General features: G+C 40.4%; 1 protein-coding gene across 10 annotated transcripts in view; it reads right to left on the bottom strand.

The window, feature by feature from the left end:
- Positions 1–397: 397 nt before the first annotated feature.
- Positions 398–23516, bottom strand: part of LOC105700264 (guanine nucleotide-releasing factor 2) — a 64278-nt gene continuing 41159 nt past the window's right edge. For 7 of the 10 annotated variants that reach the window (XM_012426670.2, XM_012426075.2, XM_012426159.2 and 4 more), the window contains 15 exons: positions 11972–12401; positions 11382–11606; positions 10919–11104; positions 10533–10840; positions 9681–9797; positions 8891–9210; positions 8442–8649; positions 8095–8118; positions 5802–5997; positions 5078–5330; positions 4744–4987; positions 4248–4422; positions 3347–3991; positions 3141–3272; positions 398–3059 (listed from right to left, as the gene is read on the bottom strand). In XM_012426670.2, the coding sequence (XP_012282093.1) occupies positions 2921–3059; positions 3141–3272; positions 3347–3991; positions 4248–4422; positions 4744–4987; positions 5078–5330; positions 5802–5997; positions 8095–8118; positions 8442–8649; positions 8891–9210; positions 9681–9797; positions 10533–10840; positions 10919–11104; positions 11382–11606; positions 11972–12401 (3602 nt within the window). In that variant the 3' untranslated portion in view covers positions 398–2920. The remainder of the gene's footprint in view (positions 3060–3140; positions 3273–3346; positions 3992–4247; positions 4423–4743; positions 4988–5077; positions 5331–5801; positions 5998–8094; positions 8119–8441; positions 8650–8890; positions 9211–9680; positions 9798–10532; positions 10841–10918; positions 11105–11381; positions 11607–11971; positions 12402–23516) is intronic. The other 3 variants (XM_012426405.2, XM_023432574.1, XM_012426495.2) reach the window with 3 other exon arrangements.

The following is a 23516-nucleotide window of genomic DNA, read 5'->3' as shown; positions in this document are numbered from 1 at the left end:
TAACATCGATTATGCACTTTAAGTATGGGATTGATCGGTAGAAGAATTGGTTAGTAGCCGAGACTGTAATCAGTACTTGCAATACGTCTAAGTACAGACGACAGCCAGATCGTTTTCATTCTATTAAAAATATACAATATTAAGCAATTTTTCAGTCTAAGATATTGCATTGATGCTGATATGAGATTTATGGTATTCCCTGTTCTTTCTCTTTTCGTTAACTAAATCCTTATTTAACTGATCGGACGTTTCGGCTACCACCGAAACCTCTAAGGCCGATTCCGAAATCTGTTTACCTACTATAAATTTATGATAAACATTAATATACCCGTGTGAGATAAAATAGTACCCTTGAACGAAGGAAGAACAGAAAGAAATATGTGGAAATGCAATAAAATCAATTTGAACTTAAATGTCTTTCGTTTAATATTTAATTAAATAAAAATAATATAAAGGTCTTGGTCACACATTTATGCTAAAACGTAATATTGGCATCACAATAATTGCATAAATTTAAAATCTATTATCTCGAAGTCATATGTGAAGTTGATTAGCGACGGAGTACATCTACATTTAGTTTTCCCGATAGTCAATACTATTTTACGATAGTACAAGAAACGCTTGGTATCGTTCAAATATTTACAACATTAATAGACTTTACCTTAACCCTATATTAGATAATTTTATACACGCACTAACTATGGAACTTAAAGCGAATTCGGTAACACGCACACTAATCATTACTTGAACCATGGCAAACGATTTAAGAGCCGTTCTGCACTTGGGTAACCTTACAATACGTTGAATGGTTTCAATTTTACCAAATTTCAAACAGTTTTCAATGCCGTTTACGGATACTTCTCGAATCGGTCAATAAAAATAAATTAAACATATCGGCGAAAAATAAGATAACCCTATTTGTAATGACACGTAGCGGATACACATAACTACTTCAGGTGGTTCTTAAAAACTTTTCTGCAAATCTGACAATACTGTAGATGTGGCACTAGAAAACTGACGTATTGTTTGTACGTCTCTATGGATGAAACAGTACTACCGTTATCCAGTATTTAACTTTCTTTTTTTCGTATGTGTATCACTCAAGTTGATCTACCGAAGCAGTATTGCTAAAATGTGCATGATACTAGAAGTACTGAGAGTGATACGTCTCTCCGTTCCTGGCTAGAATATGAAGCTTTGTATGTATAGTATTGGTGTTAGTATTTTATACTAGCCAGTGTGGCAGCTCTATATTTTACTGGTAATCGGACGCATGAATAATCAGTTATTATGATGAACTTAATATATACCGCGTAATTTCCACATTATTACAGATATACCAAACATCAGTGAAACAGAGGCTCTTATACATTTTTACGGATTATTCAAAGTTACAATAGCTTAGGCCTTTTTACGTATTTATATATTGCATTCCATTCGTGCAACTTTGGTAAATTTATAGATGATTTCATAACAATTTTCAGTAATACAATGACTTAACATATTTAACAATGGACAGAGTGAAACATACACCAACGAAATCATTAGTCCAATTACTTCACTGATATAAGACATATCTGTTAGATTAAGCCTACTATCCTTGGGTCTAGTGATATTTATTACCGCGACGATTTAAAAGACGAAATTGACACGTTCGAACAATATCAGAAACGTTGAATCCGAGAGAAGTTCATGATCATTGGGTGCATTCAGAGGAGACAACTGTTGAGTTGTTAGGTTAGCGCTCGTCTGCTGAATGGGTACTAAATGGGTAATTTCCTTATTGTTAGCTTGAGAAACGTAACAGTACGTTCACTCAACATGTTTACTAATCAGACCAATCAGATCGCATTTTCAGCAGAAATCGCAACATGTTCCTTACTCATCGGTAACCGCTTTTCTCCTCTGAATGCACCCATTAGCGTACAGATCAGCCGAATTTTTTTTTACAGTAACGTGAGAAATAAAATAACGCCCCCAACAAAGTCGAGGGCTGAACTTTTCAGAACTCTCGATAGCGACTCTGAGCGTCAGTTATGAATGCAGCTTTAAAATTGTTGTACCGTAGTCCCTATGTAGCGAATCGTCTTAAGCTGAAAGCTTGGATAACTATTAACAAGTTTCCAACAAAAATGTCTTCTACAATCATATACAATAGTATATGTAACAGTTGCTCTCAGTCGTACCATGTGTCCCGCGCTGTGCATCGTTGAGGCAATCGACGCGAGACTACGATGGCTCTACATTAATCAACGTAATTGGTGTTCTTCCTTGTGTAATCAACAGTTGACTGTTGACTATCAAAACGTTTCTATCTACGTAAAGCTAGACGGTGGACGTCCATGTATATCTAAATAATTTAAAAAAAGATCGGACAACTACTCATTTACATGTGTCGTTTATAAAACGAAAATAAATAAACTGTACATCAATACGCACGGAGTTGGTAAGTGTGTGTGCAGCGTTTTACGTCAGCACTACTCTAAGCTCTACTGCAGATCTAATTAAGTATCGTGTCGCGTAGATCCGAAATAGACGTGATTATCATGTAGTGATATACGTGAGGTGGACTCAAGCGAGAACCATTGATTTGACCCTACTTTTTATTAACTATTCATCGTCAATCACGCGAACGATATTTCGACGCTCCAAGTATGCAAGAAATTTAGATAACGCGTGCACTACGCTACTTTGTAATGTGAACCTTAGATTCTGTTAGTTGGTACAATTTACATGGAACAACCTCACGGAGGTCGCGAAAGTGGAATAAACTGCACCTGTCTTCACCCTTTCATCGCTTCCGGAACGAAATTCGAATTTCGCAGTAACACGAATAACTAAATTATTTAATTGGGGATCATCGGATATCACCTCGCTTTTCCCATTTCGAAACACAGGCAGTGAAAGGGTTAATCGTGCTCTAGTTCTGCGTTTGTGGTTTTTTACCGCCACGTGGTTTTATACTTTCTGATATCTGCCACATAGCCTCTTCGCAGAGGAAGTCACTAAAGTTGTTGAAAAAAGTTATAATTCGCTCGTTTTTTTTGAACGAGTATGTGCTGCGAAAAAGACAACTTATTAGAAAAAGAGCAAAGTATACGTAATTTTAAATGGCGACATATAATTGATAAATCCCTTACCCTTTTTTAAATCTCTTCATGTTCTCAACAATATTAAATTGTTGCCATCGTTTGGAAAAATTTATACTACCATCTGGAAGTAAATCACTGTTTCCAATGTGCACAAAAGTTAAATCTTGTAGCACCAATCCGCTAAAAAAATAAACGTTTTGTTAGCGGATTCATGTAAATAACAAGTGCTACATTATGAGCAAAATCCCACTTACATGTAAGGAATACAAGGAGGTTGCGTTTCTGCCAATGCTTGTCTGTAAGCCCTAAAACTGCTGGAACTGTCTATTAGGGCACAGTACTCTTTCAGACCTTCTGTGATGTGCTTTTGCCACTCAAGTCTTCTGATTGGCGCGCTGTCCAATGCGGAAAGTAAAGCCAAATAACTATTAAAATTATTAATTTTTCTGAGATGTTTCATTATTTTTATGAACTTGACTACGTATTTCTCCCTATCTTTCGCCTCGTTTTCTAAACGATGTTCTAGTATCCTCGACCTAGCCCAGTAAGACATTTTATTGAAGTGTTCCGTAAACCTAGTCAGATTTGGACTCCTCTCTTCATTCTGTTCTTGAGCCCATATTAACACTTCTGGTATTTCGATCTTCATAAAAAGGTCCGCATCCAATAAAGTCATTTGCTCGGCTATTTGTTCACTCTTAAAATCTAACAGTGATGCTTGCTTCGTGGATACACTTAACGATGAGAGTATCGGCTGAACTGCTTGTTGCTGTTTCATGGCATGCTTCTCCAAAATCTTTACTCTCAGAGCCTTAGCCATCGTGAGATAGCCACTGCAAACCAGTTGCTGAACAAACTCCATCAATGTTTGAAGAAGCACATCATCTAAATCCGACATCCTGTGCATTAAATTAAAATCGATTAATTGTAAATAAAAATAGAATTTTGTTAAATAATTTAATATCTTATTTTCAAGGTATTATAATGTTTTGGACCTGCGTCAGTAAGAAAAATATCGGTTTAAGCAAAAGAAACAGCGTTCCGAAGGGAACTCAATCTTTGGAATTTAAAGATATAAGAGGATAATATCTATACGTATAATTTTAAGAAATATAACTGAAATAGTTATTAAACATTCCTTGAAAGAAAGCTTACGTCAAATCACTGACAGCTCTGACCAGCAGAGAGAATGCTTCTCGCGCTGCCCGTTGTTTCACTACATCCGGGGAACACGAAAATCGCTGATGTCGTCTGTGCAACTTTTGAATAAGTTCAAGCGGCGACATGAATGTTCTGTACGTCGTCAGGAATGCTTCCTGATACAGGAAATCTATCAATAAACATTATTTTCATTACAATTGACATTCACAATTATTGAACTATAACTTAGAATGGGTTTATTGAATATATCACGTGCCTTCAAAGATAGAAGCGACTAAAATAAGATTTCAAGTTCTTCTGTGGCACATAATGCAAAAATTAACATTAACGCGCATTTAATTAAACAAAAAAATTCGTCGCATTAAATAGTACAGCTTTACCTGATTCCTTTTCATCTGATATTGCAATGTGAAAAAAAAAATGAACGGAAATTAATGAAACACATATTTCTGCCGCTAAACTAAGGATAATTGATCGTTAACAAAATTACCGTGTTTATTTGCTTTTGTGGCATGAATTAGCAATGCATCTGGATGACCTCCTCGAATGTCAGGTCCGTCTTCGTCAGGTTTCTTAAATACCAAGTATTTACTAATATCTAGCTCATCCAAAATACTATCGTCTTGATCCACGTCGTGTAATTCGAGAGTGTTTTCATCGACGGATGTCGTTGACAATGCATTGCTTGCAGGCCTTGAGGATGGTAATGTGATGTCCAGACTAGTGTTACTACTCTAAAAGTAAATTGTATGTCAATATAAATTTATATTAGAGTATATACGTGGCTAGCTACCATAGGGCTCCTATAATGAACATGCACGCACCAATTTCGCCGGTGTAGAAGGTATAGGTTCTGTCTTTTCTGTACTAGTGGCAGACTGTTCCGCCTTTACAGGGGTTGATGAAACAACTGAATCCGATGTATGTATACTCTGGGTATTGAAGATCGGCTTCGGTGAAATTGGTGGTGGTGTAGTATTTGACCTGATGGAGCGAGACCTCTTTGGTGGTAACGCAGGTGGTAGACTAGAGTTGTTGGTGATTTCCCTTAATGCAGACCCCATGGCAGTAGAGCTGCTACAAAAATAACAATCATGTAGATAATGACAGATTCAACTAATGAATCCCTATACAGCTGTGTTGCTATTCAATATCAAATTTCCGGTATAAGATTGATATATTCCCTTGACCATATTTTTCTCAGTATTATCAAAAATATTTTTCCTAAGAACATTAGTGACTAACGTTAGTTTAAAAAAAAATAGAATGAAAATTGGAGAAATATAAAGCTGTTAAAATACCTCAGACAAGCGATGAATATTGACCGCTTTTTCTATATTTTTCTTAAGCGTTCAAATATAATTTCTCTTTTAATCAAATAAAAGATGCAAGTTTTTGTGTAATTTGTTAAGTGCATAACTCTTTCGTGTTTGGCGTCGGAGTAGCGTCAATTAAAACATCCTTGATGATATTTTATCAGTACATGGCTAAGTAATACATCTCGCAGATAGTATAAATTAGTAACCGTTCTTAATAACGTAACCTTACCCTGAACTATCATGCACAGTTGTCAAGGTATGTGCCATAAAAGAACACGATTGGGTTGTGGTAAGTGCCATTTCATGTTGCTGCCATTCTGCCTGCATTGAGTTATACGCGGCAACGGAATGTCGAGTGCCCAATCCAGCAATGAAATCATTGTTACTATGCGAACAGTTCCCGAACATCTCCATGTACGCCATGACTGAAAAATATCCAAAATTCTAGATAAAAAGTGGAGTTCCACTTTAGTCAGTGACAATTTATTATTATGACCGAGGATTTGGCTATTAAAAGAAAAAAGAGTAACGATAAATTACGCATCTAAAACAAATGTGATATACATTGACGAATACAAGCGTTGATGTGTACAACCCCCCAGTGAAAAATTTGCACAACTAAACATTTCTGATAAAAAATGAATACGATATATAAACATATATCTTATTAATTTTTACACAAGTGCTTAAAGTATACAAGCTTTTGACACCTACAGTAATTGACACTTAATAAACATACATTCTAAATATTAGTAACATGTATGTTAATTACAGTAAACGTTACAGCAAGTGATCTAAGAAATTTACAGTTTGTTCACTTTCTTCATTTTTTGTAGCTTGAGATAAGACCAGCAAAATCGCCGTTTAAAGCAAGGCAGAAAATATCCACAATGAGTGCCGTATTTCTTTTAGTTTAGGGACACTAGAATCCAAAGTGGACACTCGTAGTAAATCATTTTCTTCATCCACGTTGTTTCTTAATTTGCTAATAGAGATGCAGTATATTATAAATAGCACAATCTTTTAGTCTTCTAGCGATCAAGGAGGATGGGTTTGTATTAAACCATCAGTTTAACAGCTATCATTGACGATTTTTCAATTCATCTATGGTTATTATGTTGTAATCGTGCAGTTACACCATTGTTAACGTGACTTACTGAAGAAATAAAACTCAGACGATTTTATATTTTATCAGTTCACAAAATTAATTAACATTTTTAAGAATATAAGCCGATACTTTGTAAACGTTACAAATGCCTTGTCGATTCACTAAGAACTTTTCTCTTCACCAAGCCGATTAACTTACCGCAGCGCGTATGAAATCGTAGGAAAAGCATCTCCTTATTGCAATGACACGATTGGATACGTAATAGATACAATAGTAAACAGTATAAAAACTGCGAATATCACTTCACGACATTATGGAAAGTAAGATTCACGGAAAACATTGTTCTACCCTGGTAGCGTTAGAAGCAATGCGAGAACGAAAACTGAGTCATGAGTATAAAACGGTAAGAAATTCTAGATACTAAAACTTGCTAGCCGCGTAAAGGTCAATTGAATCAGGAAAACGATAGTTACTAACACTTGAGCTGTTAATGAGTCTTTTTACAGAAATAAATACCATTCGTCGTAAAAAGAAGGTTACGTGAGTATATTTCAACGACGCAACAAGGTTACCAGATCGGTGGACCATTGCAAAAATTAGACGAATGAACTTCGTTAGAATTTAACATTTATATAAAGTTCTGTAGCATGTAAATTTTCAAACACAAACTAAGAAAATATTGTAGAAATAATCTTAAGTACGTATAAAAAAAAATATAAAACATGCTTTTTATATTAAAAATGTGCTATTTTTCATATTTCTCGTATCGATTTTTTTGGCAGAAATTATTACATTTATTAGTGTTCATTCTTTTGTAAGAAAGGATATCCTGCATATCTTCTACGGTGTAGTAACTGTTTATATACATATAAGCTTTTTATTAAAGCGCAACGGTGGATTGCTTGGGATTGACAACAATAATTATGTAACTATTGACGCTCAAACCGTTCAATGAAACGATATTGAATCGAATTTACTAAGCCAATGCTTAAGAAAATTTGTAAATTTTAATACTTCCTGAGACCAAGTATTGTTATGAATGAATAAGTTGTATAAAGCAATACGGTACAAGTCGACTTTAATCTCGTATTGATTTTCCGTCACAAAGCTGAAGCCTGAAATAACGATTCCACAGCCACCGAACGAAGTTTGATCGACGTAAGCAATGGAAAAGCTGACAGTATTAATGAAAAGTCCAAGCTCAAGACCAATCAAAACGATATGGCAAATAAGCCTATATTGAATTAAAGGAAAGAGAGAAGGAACTGAAAGGACAGCAAACATGCTGCGCGAAGCCTGAAAAATGTGATGAATAAACATTATAAAGGTGACCAGTGACATAGGATGCCGACTTAGCGTGAGGGTGATTTTGCAGAAGGTGGTTGTGGATTCGTGTGGGCGTGATCCCACTTACCAGAATATGCCACTGATTGGAACACTGGGGGATACAAAATATTGTGTCAGTTTCATTCTATTGTTACAACAAAATTTGAATACCTAAACTACTTTCATCCATTAAGTGTGAATTTACTACACTGCTCGTTATCAAATGTAACTTATATTTACATGTGCTTTTTATAAAATCTCTAAATTAACTGATAAATTGTATAGAGGCTCAAGTATTGATAGTTAACCTAAGTACTGGCAACAGTTAAGTTAGACCGCAGGTTGCAGGCGTTCTAGAGAATGTGAAGTCAGCACCAAACATGTTAAAACTTGAACGTTATCAAAACTCTTTACTAAGCCAATCTCAACACTTACTATGCCTCTTCTTTACTGGTAGTGGCGGGGGCTTGCTGGCATCCGGACTATCGCCGTTGCTGGTATGTAAACTACAGGTTGACAAATGCTCATTCTCGGGTACATTGTCATATTGCGAGGGTTGCCTTTCCTTTCTTCGTTTAGATCTTTTTTCTGGCAATGCTGGCGGCATCCCGTTGGCATCCGATGGAGAGAGGCCTTCAATTTCCTATAAAAAAGTGATATTGAACATTTTCTTTACAATTAAAATCTAAAATCGTACACATTTACAGTTCTACATAAAACTGGACGCGACTTACATGCTAAGTATAAACGTAAATAAAGTCAAATATAAAGCTTTAATAATAAATTATTGATACATTAATGGAGCTATATAGAAGCAAAACAATTTTAGATTTAGTAAACGAGTAGAAAATAAATGTAAACCACACAACACATTAAACACCCACATTTACCAGTTTCTCCAACAATGCTGGATCACCGCTGCCGCTTACACTTGAACTACTGACAGTGCTCTTGGAGCTTGTTACTATTCTATGTGAGAAAACTGAACCGTTACTGTCAGTCAACTGCTTCTGCTGAGAAAACGACTGTTGTTGTGAACTAAATGACTGAGAATTATAACTGATGCTGCTCTGCTGCGACGATCTCTTGGACGTAATGCTGGAAGCGGTTGTGTAGCTCTGAGATGAACTTCTCTGCGAGTGCATGGACACAAAACCTGATTCTTGAGTTTGTGTCGACAGCCTCTCCATTTTGCCATCGATGCCTGTAAAGTCAATATCATCTAATTGTAACAGCACGTTGTACTTTAAGTGAATTTACCGAGATATTACAAAGAAACGTTTTAATGTTTTCCCATGCAGAAGTCGGCCTGAACGTCATAATGGCTCCTGGTTAAAGAACTTCTACCCCAAGAACTTATGAGCAGTTGCTACTTCTCCGAATGAAGAGTTCCGAAAGACTGACCCATTCGTGTTGCTATCTGGCCTGCCGCCCACACGAAGGCCTACACAGCGACTATTTAAAAGACCTTGCGCAATTTGAGTTAGTCGATTTTTGTCATTCTACTTCCAAAATATAAATACATTTACGGAACTTTGATAGACCTAGAATTCATTGGAAATATCACGATTTCCTTTCGTTAAGTTGACCAAGAAATGTAAGCTCTGTTTAAGGCGTTTTTGTAGTTTGCGTGTCGCTTGAAAACAAATTTGATACCGAATATATAGTAAATACCTGCAAGTGGACTGAGTATTTCCTGTGGTGTTTGTTGTCCAAGCAACATCGTATTCGGTAAACTCGTCTCAGAATTGTCCCAGCATCCACAGTTCGATGTGCCGTTAACTTGCATACCTGAAGCCACAAAGAATAAAAGAAATCACCAAATCTATACAACAGAAACCTATGATTATATAGTTACGCGTGGGCCCGCGTATTAATTCTTTACCGCTACAGCGTAAAGTCAAGGTAAAAGTGATATACCCAAACATATATTTTCCAATTCCACGCGTAAATCATCCAAATTCCTATGAAGATTGCGCGAGCCAGGTCTTCTATTCATCTTCTACGGATTTCAATGTCAACGATAACCCGTCCTCAAGAAGATACGAGAGAACCTCACAACAGAAGGGACAACTTTCACTTTTTCCCCGAATCGGACGAAAGTCTCGACCGAACTAGCAAATCGACCTGCACGGACAGAAAGAACGCGCTGCGCTGACTAAGCCATCCCGACCATATGACATCCTTGTAGCGCATTGGGAAAGTACCGTGTAGGATCCCCTCTCGGTGGGATTTCAGTAAACGGTTTCTCACACGGACTTAACACTCCCGTTTCGCTTGGAAGATGTCGCTCGAACGTGGTCATCGATGTGAATTCGCCAACACGTTGGAGCGCCCGACGAATACATCTAACGCCAGGCCCTCGGAATTACCTTAACAAGTCCGCCTACGATTGCTCGTTTATTTCAAGCGTAACTGCATTCTTGTAAACGCACAACGGCCCGGTTTCTCGATCAACGGTCGATCACAATCGGTCTGGCCCACGTACGAGTTTTTGTCGCCGCGCAACGGAGCTGAGTCGCTCACCTTGAATGGTGGCTCGAAGGCTGAGGTCCATACTGTCGTTCAAGGACTCGTCGTTCGGTCCCATGATGGCTCGAATCTCGTCCTCATCCCTCGAGTGATTCAAGGCCGAATCTAAGCTGCCTGCCGAGGCACTTAGAAGGGACGAGGAGTCCTCCGGGGATCGACTTCGCAGGGACACTCTGTCCAGACTAGACGTCAATAGACCTTCGGACTCGTCGAGCAGTTGTTGGGCTCGCGTTCGTCTTTTTGGCGGCAAAGGTGGCGGCGTACCCGATGAGCTGTTCCCCTCCGATAAATGCACGTTCGTCCTATAGATATATAATTTCCTCGTTTTAATCCGTGTAACTTGTAGAAAAACGTTTTCAGATTCAGTTTCGAACATTCACCTATCGGGAAGAGGAGGCTTAGGTGGCGGACTAGAATCTCTCAGGATAGACTCGGAGCTGTGAGAACTGCGGACCAAACTGCTTGTCGTCGCTGTTTCCTCAAGGATTTGTCTTTCTCTTGGAGTTAGTGGAATATCAGGAAGGGAGTTTCTCTGCGGTGGGAGATCCGGCCCGTATCCCGAACTCCTGAAATGATTACAAGAAGCCTATTATAATTTTCTATTTCTGTACAATTTCTGTAGAAATGCAAAGTCGTTTTGAAATAACATGTAAATTGTCAATTACGTAATACATGGGACACTAGAGCAGCATAATTGTTATCGAAGCGTTAAGTTTTGCCAAATCATGTCTAACTTCTCGAAGATTAAGAAAGGTTTTGCTCTCGAATTTAAATCGCATGCTAATTGATTATAAAAATAATAATATTCACACGTCAGGAGAATGGAAAGATTTCCTTACGTACCTGTTATTTGCTGTTATCGACGGAGGCTTTTGTCTGTTGGAGATCTTTTCATGGGCAAGTGCTACAAGATTCTTCACCGCCTCTTCCACTAATCCGATTACGTGCGTCACGTTTTCCGTATCCAGTGCAGACGATTGATCACCGTGTAGGAGCACGTCGTCACAGAGTTTCAGCAACTGAGCCAATGCCTGGTAGACTTGATTCGTGGCTGATCCTAACGTTGAGCTGATAAAATTTTACCAATCAATTCAATTGCTCATTAATTCAACGGACTAAAACTAAATATATCGACGTAATTACGAAGAACGACATTTTCGAAACAACTTCAGTTCCGCCACCCAACCACAACACCGTTAATTTTATTTTATGCAAATATATGCACCTATTGTTCAATACAAACCGCCTGCGCGTATACCTTATCTACCTTCTCAAAAGATACATTTCATTAAACGCGGATGTCATTTAATGTTTAAAGTTAAATGGTGAGGACCACAAACGAACAAGAAATATATGTCCAAACGTCGTAATAGAATAAAAGTAAACGAAAATAGTGTTACAAAGTGGTTCTTATCGATTGAAAACAATTATACCTATTTTCGTAGAGGAGGTACGACTTGAGCACGGTGTGTATGGTGGTGACGGTGTCCAGGACTATCGTGCCATTTCCGGGCAGCATCTCCAGGATCTTCTTCGACACGACGTCCCGGAAATGCAGGAGTGCCAACTGCACCTGGCGAACGTGGATGTGGAGGTCTCGTAGGGGGTTCTTATCGAGAACATCCCCGGGAGCATTTTTCTCGCGAGGAGTTCTCGGGGAGGAGGGCGATGCCGCGCGCATCGCGACGCCGCTTCCTCCGCCGCCAGCTCCGACGCCTCCACCTGCCCCGCCTCCGCCGCCCCCGCCGCTCCCACCCGGAGAACGCATCTGCGAGAGCTTCTCCAGGAAGTCTTCCTTAAAAGACCGGGCACGCCGTGCGAGCTTGCCACCCCGCGCCTTGCCTCCGCTCCGTTCCTCGATTTCTGAAAAAATTTCCAAACTTTCGGTATCCTACATATTCGAGCTAATTTTCCAAAATAATAATATGGAGCAGAGCGTAATAACGAAGTATTCAACGGGCTCGTCCAATTGCCGAGGTCTATCAGTCATTTATAAATAATTTCAATCAAAGTGGCCGCCGATTTTCGACCTAAACAACATTTGCGCGTGCACACTTCGGCCATCTGCGATTTTCCTACCTAGGACTTGTTCACTTTCATTTTCGTCCTTCCCTGTTTACTTTTAAGCCAGCTAGCATTTGTCGCGAGCTGCAGGATTGCCAGATCGGCCACGGTCTATGAGCGTCTAAAAGTTGCACTTCTCTATCGGAATTTGCAAAAAATGTCACGCGCACCTTGCTGATATGCCGACATTTATAACACGTATAAGATTTGCAGCACCCACGCTGCGTCGAATTAAAACCTTCATGCCTATCCTAGAAATGCCTAATTTCACTCCTAGATGCGCAATATACTACTCCGAGATTCATATTTTGTATTACTTTCGCCAACAGGCCTAAGCGGCCGATTACCTAATGGACTGGGTTTTTCAAAATGTATACGGAATATTTTATAATCGGATATCAATTCCCGTGCAATCGCTACGGCAAAATATCGTCAGCCACCAGTCGTTAATAAATCTCCTTGAATAATGCTTGCAGGTAGGTAACCGAGTATTATTCAAATTGGTACATTAACCGAAATGAAATTAACGAGCCGGATCGCCGGCGTGATGCCCGCGGAAGTCACGAGGCTTCCCCGATAAAACTATAACCCGGATGGAGAATTTGCTCCTTCCATCAAATTTCACGGAGCTCGAATACGACGGACTCGAGGAACGTGCCACCGTGGCATCGAGACCGGTATTCACGGAAACCCGCTGCGGTGCTCTTCTGGATATTAATAAATGGAAGAATCGCGTGCCGCGCGCCCGGAGAATTCCAAAGCGACGGCGGCCGTCGTCGTCTCCGTAATCGAATATCGGTCGACTCCCTCCTTTTGGGAAAGGGAGGGCGCGCGAAGGGGTTCTCGTTGCATGCGGCCCGTCAGGGCGCGCCACTGCGTCCCGGAGAATTGTCCGATACCCCGTCGCGTTTCGAATAATCGAAATGGCGCGGATATATCGGGGCATTTCGTTGTTTTCCGTCTGGCAGCCGCGCTCCGCAAATAGCTGCGCGTCGGAGTATGTGGCCATTGCGAATCCCCAAACCCCTGGCAGCGAGCAACCCCGAAGACACGCGTGACGCACGGTGTGACTTGCCTCGAGGCGCCGCCATTATTCGAATTCTGGAAGCGCGGAAAACCTAGACGGCGATCACGCGATGTAACGTGAGAAACGCCACGGCTTAAGTAACAAGGTGACACCTTCCTATCTCTCGATTATACGCTTTTTTATATCTTTTTTTTTTTAAAGGAAGCATCCGAGAAGGAGGCATTCTAATATTTCGGGGAAAAAAGTCGATATCTTTTTTGTATCTTACATCTTGAAAGAATTAATCCTTTCTTATCATTTGTTATGTGGAGGACAGGTAGAAGAGTATTTCAAGTGGGGCTTAAAAATTCATAGGCAGAAGATTCGTTGTGTAGTTTTTCGACTGCTTTTTAAATTATCAAACCAAACCAATCCATTTGAATCACGTAAATTAATCCTCTCTATAAAATACAGTATCAATATTTGCCACGGTTCAGCGAATTTCAATACCGTTCTCTCTAGAGGATTAATATATCGCAATGAATTGCATTCCCGTTTAAATGCGTCGAAGCAACATTTAATATCAGACAGAAAATTAATGATTGGACAAAAAGTTATATAAACCGCAGTCTTCCGATATCAAATAAAACATCTGGTTTATCGAGAAGCAACGGACCAGCGACAGAACGCAAAATTTCATTTCTCTCCTTTTACTCAATGCTCTACTTTCATTAAAGTACAGGTATAAAACAAATCTAGTCAAAAAGTGGTACCAATCAAGGCACCAAGGGCTTTCACTTTAAATCTTCCTGATTAGGCTTTTTATTACCCTATACCTAGCCATTCCTGGAAATCAGTTCGATCACGTCCGCGGCAAATGAAGCTCAACCTACGTAATTGTTTGTCACGTTGAGCTTTCACGTTGTTTTGCATCGTGTACGGGGTACAAGCGACTCTCGTTATCGTATGGCATGCATTTATACGTCAACGTGATTCGCACGTGACGTCAAATATTGCATCCCCTCTAGATACTTTAGGAACAAACACAGCTACGCCAATTTCCTGTCGGGGCCAGAGCGATCTCGTGACGCAGGAGGCGAATTCGGAGCTCGATTTTACAGTTGCAAGATGACGTGGTGCGCGGTTTAATATCAATTAAACGCTTGTTTCCCCAGCTTCGGTGGAAACAGCTTCGAGGACAACTCCGTGTCTGTGTGGGTAGTTGCTATTGGGTGGCATCCAATTAACGACTTTTTAATTACTCCGAATTGGAGTGCGTCGCTCCCGTGCGAGCCGTGGCGAGATTCAATCTGCCGTAGTTCGATGCACCGTTTCTATAAAAGTACATCCCCTCGTGCTGCATCAGCAAAAGCAATTTTTACTCATGCATTATGATTGATCCAACCTATTGTCCACGTTGTTTGATCGAGGTATTGAAAATATTCATGGTAAGTTACATCGCATTTTGGACAGAACGTTACATTGAACTCGAATAACTTAATACTTTATGGAAAAGAGTTATTAAACGCGAATATATATATTATTTGAAGTTAATGCAAGAACGAGTGCACCGGTAACTATTAAATTCTAGTTTCTTATAAGTATAATATTAATTCTTTCAAAGTCTTTCACGCGTTGAAGTAAATCAACTTTTCATTCTAATGCAGTAGTGAAGCTGAGCTTAAGAAAATTGAGTATTGTTGGTAGTTTGATTTAATTTCAGTCGATCTTATTTTGTTAATAGTAGCCAATAAAGGTGTAATCTGTACAAGAATTTCTTGTTTCTTAGGAAGTCATTTTTTTCGCTCAGTGTAAGGCTTAGTTTACACCGATCACTTAATACGCGTACTATAGGATGTCTGTACAGTAGGCACCCCCACAATTTCTACCTCTTCTCTCTTGGCGCTTATACGATCGGGGGTAGTTTTGGAGTGATAGGGGTGGTGTTTCGGATTCGGCTCTTGGATATATCTGGAGCACTAATATAGTACCAAAATAATTCGAGAAGAGAACATGCGAATTGTTATTATTTCTACCTCTTCTCTCTTGGCGCTTATACGATCGATTGTAGTTTTGTGGTGAAAGGGGTGGTGTTTCGGATTCGGCTCTTGGATATATCTGGAGCACCAAAATAGCACCAAAATAATTCGTGAAGGGAACATGCAAAATGTTATTATTTCTACCTCTTCTCTCTTGGCGCTTATACGATCGGGGGTAGGTGTTTCGGATTCGACTCTTGGATATTTCTAGAGCACTAAAAAAGCACCAAAATACTGCATACTCGTTTTATCCGTGAATCTTTCCCTTAACGTAGATTGCACTGTGGGGGTGCTGAGTGAACGTTCACTCAGCACCCCCACCGATTTTCGGTATAAGGGGTGGAGCACTAAAATCGAGTTTGTAGCACTAAAATAGCACTAAAAAAGCACTAAATTATCCAATAGGTTTCATTCCATATTTCCGATGTGGGGGTGCCTACTGTACATACATTACTATAGGCGTAGTAAAGGTTTAGTTCGTATTAAATCATTGTTTACACTGAAAGTTTGATATAAAGTACACCTTCAGACCACGTACCAAGTGATTGGTTTATAAACTAAGGTAATTAAGAAACGGTGGAGTTTAAAAGTTAAAGAAGATACGTATTCCATTCCTACGGCTCCCGTAAACGTAAGCGATGTATATTGAGAGCAATCCAGTAATGGCCTCGGAGATCGATATTCAATAAACTCTGGCGGTACGTTCGGCATGTACTAGCAGTAAGCAATAGGCCAAATAGAGTCTGACGCAAGGTCTTATAAGTCCTTCCTCTTGCAGATGCGCTACGTCGAGACGCAAGTTACCGATGAAAGGGGAGAAAGGCAGAACTCAAATCAAGTTCCATTCAGGTATTTGAATTGAAATCCCAATCAAACCTGATTTTGCTGAAGCACCGATTGAATGAGATAATAGACAGAAGAGAGGGAAGAGAAGGATAGAAAGGCAGAGGACTCAAGGATGAACACAGACGACCGATATGCAAATTAATGATTAATGGAAATTCACGGTGCTGACGTATATAACATTCAAACCTATAGAATCATTACAGAATTTATGATCATAATCTTAAGTTTTATCAAGTCAAACTTTGTTTCCAAATGTGGTTTCTGATTTTTTTATTTTATTTAGTTAGTTGATGTAGAAAATAAAATGCGGACAAACATGATTCCGTAGGAAATAAGTAAGGTAACTTAGGGTAATAAGACCTATGTGGGTAACACGATCCATGCTGTTTTTTTTACTATGGAATAAAATTTCGGTGTGTAGTTTTATATAGTATGTAATTTTTCTCAGGGTAATGATTCAAATGATTCGGTGGACCCAGTTTGGAGAAATATTTTATAAACATCTTGACGGTTTGATATATACACATGTAAACCCTTTCATAGCACCTTAAGCGATCCTTGGGAGGCTAAAGTTCGCCAGAAGAACGATCGTATTTCTGCGGTACGTCACAATAGTCAGTTCATTTTCGCCAAGGAGTTGGCAGCAACTTTGCAAATGTCGAAAAAACAACAAGATGATAAATACGTGTCTTACCCAGTATTGACAATAATTCAGTATATGAACTGCGGAAACCTAAGCCGGGTAAGGTTAAGACAGGAATTTATTATCTTGTTTCGACATTTCGACATACTTACGTATCGGAATTAATTGAGAAAAAAGGTAATCGAAATATATAAAAAAAAATTGCCATTAAGTTACGAAGAATTTATCTGCAGGTGGATTCGCATTAACTGAACGAGACATTTCATTTTGTTACAATTTTTTGTACAGATACTCATAAAACTCGTGAATAAGTGCGATCGTTCGTTCGGGCAGCTCTCCCCCTCTCTCTCGCTCACAGCATTTTCCAAGAAAATCTCCGAAGCTCCGATGATAAATTGGTGGGATTTACCTCAAAACTGCGAGACCAGAATCGAGAGGGCGCTTTCGAATGCGGCGTCTCGATCGCATAGATCCGGGAATAATGCCTTCAACCTTACCACCGAATATCCCTAAAAGCTTCATCGGAATAATCCTTAACCCAACATCATTGAATTCGCATCGATCTGCTCTAGAATCTTCTTAGGAGGGCAAAAACGGAATATCGCGTAAAACCGACGCCGAGTATTCAAGGACCCACTCATTCAAGATGGGTATTACCTAAGGTCGTTGAATTTGCCAATTTGAGCATTTCTCTCCCTTTCGTTATTTACCGAAATACCTTTTGTTCCGAGTAAATTCCCCGACGCTCGGATGGCTTGTAAAAAAAGTTGGTATCGCGTATCGGCATCATGGCGAAATCCGCGTTACCAGAGAGCCCACACGGGCAGGCTTTGCGGAGCCTCGATACCCGAAACGCATCGCCGCGGCGTTTCCAGGGTTACAGTCATTGCCGAGGAGTCCTTTGTCGCGTCGCGTCAGTTCCCATTAACGAGGAGGCCCACCAAACGCGCCGCTGCGCGTAACGAGGAGCTCGTTGAATGGGATCTCGATCAAACGGGTTAGGGGACCGAGGGGGGAGGTAACAGGTCCGATTTACAGCAGGGCGTTGCGATTTTATGCGTATTTGCGGTCAAGTACCGAGCGGGAGCTCGGAAATCTATCCGTGGGATCTCATTCCCGCGTATCCCGGACTCGGGGATTCCCATCGCGGTGCGGCGCACCCCGTAAAAAGAGACCCGTGAGTGGAGAACCGTGTACGCGGCTGCAAACGCGCCTACAAACCGTGCACCCGTGTTAGCCGTGAAACACGTGCGCGTCGACGGTTCGCCGGGTGCCTAATACGTGGATTTATTCCACCTAATGGGCGCGCGACGATGAAGCAGGAAATACGGAGGAAGTCAATTTTGACAACTTTGCGAAGCTAATCAACCCCCCACGGCGCAATTCCGCCCGTGGGGAGCAACTTCTCCGATCGGAAATGCGCGCCGGCGAAGGCATTTTGTCGAGGTTTTCCGCGATGTTGGGTAATGAACCGAACTTGATAACCACTCGACTAATTACTCATCGGCTTCCTGGCTTATTGGGGATGTACGTATATACAGACCCACCGATAATACCGACAAGCCGTAGGTATACACCGGAGAGTTTAGCCGCGCGTAAAGCCGAGGGGCATGATTAGACGTGATTACGGCGGCGGCGAGAGACATTAATAACTGACGATGGTCAATCGACGATTAGCGCCGCGAGAACCGCAGGGAAATTCCGAGTTAACCGGCAACCGGAAAGGATGATCCCCCTGTAATGTCTGGCAAGCCTGAAAATGTCGAGCAACGTCCGAGGGTGCCTCCTGCCGCTCGGACGCGGCACGTCGGGGGCGGAATTTATGCATATTATATTGAGCTCCACCTAGGGGTAAACACGGGAACTCGGCTTAATTACATTATGGAAATCCCGTGATTTACGTAGCGTGTATAACCGTAAATTCCACACGGCTTCCGAACACTCTTCAACCCCGTTAACCTCTCCCGGCATTGTTGACCGGAAAAGCAAGTTCTTTTCGGGGTTGACGGTTTAACGCTAGCGGAGGCAGAACCTATTATTGCGCGGCAATTATTCCCCTCGAACAAATCAGCCGCGAGACCTTTTCTTCAAACAATAATGTAATGAAAATATTGCCAGCCACGAGGAAACGGAAAGGAAGTTAATCGGAAATTATAACAGCAATGATCGATTCGTTAATAATCGCATCTCCCTGTTGGAGAATGACTCATATTCCAGGAATATTGAATTATACTTTTCATTCAAGTGCGCATTCGTTACCACAAATTTAATTATCTTCGTAGGACACGTACGTTTCAGCAACGTGTCTATCGACCTTACCCTCCTTCGACATTGTAAACATTGTAAAATGTGGGGACTTGATGTCTGTTTTGAAAAAAAAAAAAAAGAATCACCTTAAAAGATGACCGGTTCATTTGAAAGGGATTTATGGACTTGAAATTACGGTGATGTGAAAGTGGCGTCAAAGAGGTCTGGTTTATGAAACTTTTCTCTCAACTGGGTGTTCTGAATCGTTTCAAAGTCGATAGTGTGATTATTAAGGCTACAAGGAAGGTCCCGACACTCATTAAATTTAAATTTTATTTAAATTTGTTTATAGATATTTTCAAAATTCATTATGAAAATGATATTTCACGAGTTTCAGGACCTTCCTTGCAGCCGATCTAAATCCGTTTCAATTCCACTAACGGAATGTAGGCGGAGGATCCATCTAATCGATTTCGGATTACGAAGATCGTGAACGGACGTACGTGGAGGACGTAGGGTGTAATCACTAATCGACGTGAACACTATTCTATGGGACAATATGCCTAATCACAAACATACTTCCTCATAATTCCAGAAAATCGTACAACGTTGATGATAAAGTCATATCGAGGAAATAGAATCAATTATTTATGTTGAATTCATCTACAACCTACGTATCAACCACTAACATATGTATCATTCTTTACGTTTTTTAATTTTTTTAATAATTAAAAAATTAAAATTAAAAAAAATTAAATTAAATACGTACATGATAATGAAGAATATAGTGATAAGCATGTAATAAAGAATATAATAGAATAATAATAGTAATAATAAGCACGAAGTAATATTTTTGGACAACTTGTACTCGGGAATATAAATCGAATACGATTTTCAAGAGTAATGACGTGCGCGTAATATTCATCCACGATCAGCTGCCGATATTTGACCTTAAAAAGGAAATCGTAAAGGCTGATTAAATCATTCACGAAAATCACGACCCACTGGCTCACGCCCGGCGTACATAATTACATTTCATATCAAGAATTATTAGTCCATAATTTGGTAGGCAGGAGTACCATGTCAAAACCTTCCCGGCCAGGCGCAAATCGCTCAATGTATCCAAATGTTCTCGAAATCCCGCGGCTCTTCATTCGCGTACGACTACTAATGATTCGAGGCGAAGCGTGCGCGTACGCCCTGCAATTCTACGATTCGAGTGGTGGCACACATGCACGCTCGAGGGATCGCGAAATGAAAAGGTAGCTCCAGGGGAAATAACGTTAATTCTCCGTAATATTCCACGGGTGAAGGCTCGTTTGCACGGGCAGCGCATTCCGCTGTACGATCCACCCCGAAATAACCCCGAGGTTGTTGCACTGCCCATAATGCTGGGCGAGACCTCGAGCTAGCGACCCAAAAAGATCGGCAAAATGCAACCAACGCGCGACCATCTGCTAGACATCTACCCTTCCCCGTGAGCACTCGTTCAAGACGATTCGGACGGATCCCCTGTTCCTCCGGCAACGTAAGAGCAGACGTCTGTAAAAAAAAAAAGAATATCCGAGGGCGCGACTGCCAGACGCGGGGGAGGGTCTCGACTTAAAGGGATGACAGCTCGGATGAAAAGGGTGAAAGGGTCGGATCTTAACGAGGAAGCTTTCGTGCGGACAGAAAAGAGGTTAAACCGTTTCAAGCGGACCAACTTAGAGGAGAGAGACCCTACCATTTTGGTGATAACTATAAATTGATTATATGTAACTGATTAAGAGGATATGAAAGAGTCAGCCTATATACATCTGAAAAGTCAAATCGTTGGGGAAAGTATTCCCCGAATTGGGTGCATCGATTCGTTTCAAATATTACCATGGAAATATGGAAGCCCTAAGGTAGGTACTGAAACTCATGAAATTTCATTTTTCAATAAAAATTCATTTACTTATCATGGACTAGGACCAACATGGCACGTTTTCGATGTTTTACGCTTCTTGGAGGCTTAGAATCGAAAATGAAGAGTTTCAGGACCTAGCTCGAACAATTTAGAATACCATAGAAATGGAATATTACAAAGTCAGATGGGAAAATGTGGTAAATACTTTTACCAACGATTGTAAGAGAATGCTGGATTGTCCTGTTGCTAACACGTGTTTTCAGAGCAAAGATTTAGTTGCAGCTAAACGTCCCAGATGGCGACGTTGGTTCATCAAAATATAAACAGTCATGAATTCGTGAAATTTCGGCAGTTTTACATCGTTCTTTTTATCATTACCTAACCGAAATCGCATATAGAACCCTTCAGTTCGTATAATTTTCAACGTGGACTGTAAAAGACTTCAACATAAATATAAATGTCGGTAATGGGACGCGCCAGCTTATATTACCACTTGAGTATTCAAAACGGCATTACCCCCAAAAAGGGTATAGATGAATTTTACTTTATCGGTGTCGATTAAATTTCTTAGCGCCTTTCATATCCTCTTAAGTATGTGTGTATATGAAACCATTCGTAATTTAAAGGGTGCAGCTTGTGACAATGCGTCGATGCCATTTCGTTGTATCGCGTACTGAACACAAGTTATCAAATTGTGGAAGGATGCTATCTGCTCGCAAAGATGTCCTACGCGACATCTGTTTCGACATTGGGCACAAAAGATGACTTGCGGTACTTCGAATAATGTTAACAATGTTAAAGATTTTTATAAACCCTTGTATGTCAATTGTTCGGCGATGCCAGAGACGGTCGAGAGTCGTGGGCGTTAGTTGCCACTGGTGAATGAACGTCCGTGTCTGGTAGAGAAGCAATTACTGGACTTAATGCCTGGGGAATGTAGGAGTCCGTTTCCAGGAGGAATTTCATGGACCGCTGAAGATATTCGTGGAATAGGGCTGCCACGAGAGGCGAAGGGTGGAGTAACGTCATTCGCTGAATTAAGAGCGCGAATTGATCCTTGCAGTTAGTGCCGTTGATGGAATTCGAGCATTAGCTCTTAAGCTAGGGTGGAAAGAGATTAGTTGACTGAAACAAATATATATTATTGACATATATATTATTGCCTGAATGACGTATAATTGCGAGAAACAATTATATTGTTGAGAAGAAAAATTATATCGCCGATTCAAACGAATTTTGTTTACTCTTCCTGACATGTTTTTCGACGTATTTCATCGCAAGATTTAGTTCTAATGCACATTCCTTTCAGTCAACAAACTTTTCTTTTTCTCAGGGTGAACGGATTGATTTACTTGAAGTTTCTCGAGGGGTTCCGAAATCGAGTCAAGAGGGGAAAAAAGCATCGGTGTTCGTCGGAGATGCGAACAGTGGATCCATTAAGAGCGCCCCCATAGACTGGGCAGTGTTTCAGAGTACCTCAGGGAAAGCCCCTTAACTTTCCGTTAGCGCCACGTCTAGGTGTAAGGGCTGATTTTGAAATTCAATTTGAAGTATTCAGCGGCGGTAACGAGGGTTAATTCTTAATTTCCATGTATTTTCAGGCGCCAACGAGAATGTCTTCTTTCTCTCCCGTGATGGGTCCTTCTATTCAAGATCCCAAGGTGGGGGGATTTAAATTAAATTTATACTCTCCGGAGAGATGGAATAAAAGAAAAACGGGCGAAGTAGTGCAATAAAGGCGGAAGAAAGCAATAGGAGTTTCAATTGCTTTCTATTACTTGCAATTCAGAGGGGGGATAAAAAGGGTGGCGCCTTCTCTTTCTCTCTGTTTTCTGGCGGCTTATCTACTTAATTGAAGACACCCGCTCCGCAATGTCATTTTTCTCTCTCGCGGTGCACGGAACTACTGCCTACCACACTTTGAGGTAAGATAGGTAACGAGGTTAAGGTGCTCTTCCAACTTCAACCCGATTCCCTTTAGGTGCGTCAAGCTAGCACGGCAACATCCCAATTCACGATTTCTGAATACAGAGGAATTATGTGCTAATTATGTGCTAATTTTGTGCTGAATTAATTAATTTTGTACCCCCACCATTTTTCCGAAATTTGAAATTTCAGTGTGGCCGTGCTAGCTTGACGTCAAGCCAGCACGTTCCCATCTCAAACAAGACAAAAAGTTAAAAACAAGTACACCAAATTCAAGGGCAAATTATGTGCTAATTTTGTGCTGTAATCGTTTTTT

This window comes from Orussus abietinus, unplaced genomic scaffold, assembly GCF_000612105.2.
Source record: "Orussus abietinus isolate OABI.00-Male unplaced genomic scaffold, Oabi_2.0 scaffold356, whole genome shotgun sequence".
NCBI lineage: Eukaryota > Metazoa > Arthropoda > Insecta > Hymenoptera > Orussidae > Orussus > Orussus abietinus.
The sequence above is the reverse complement of the archived record's forward strand: the minus strand, read 5'-3'. Positions and strand labels throughout refer to the sequence as shown.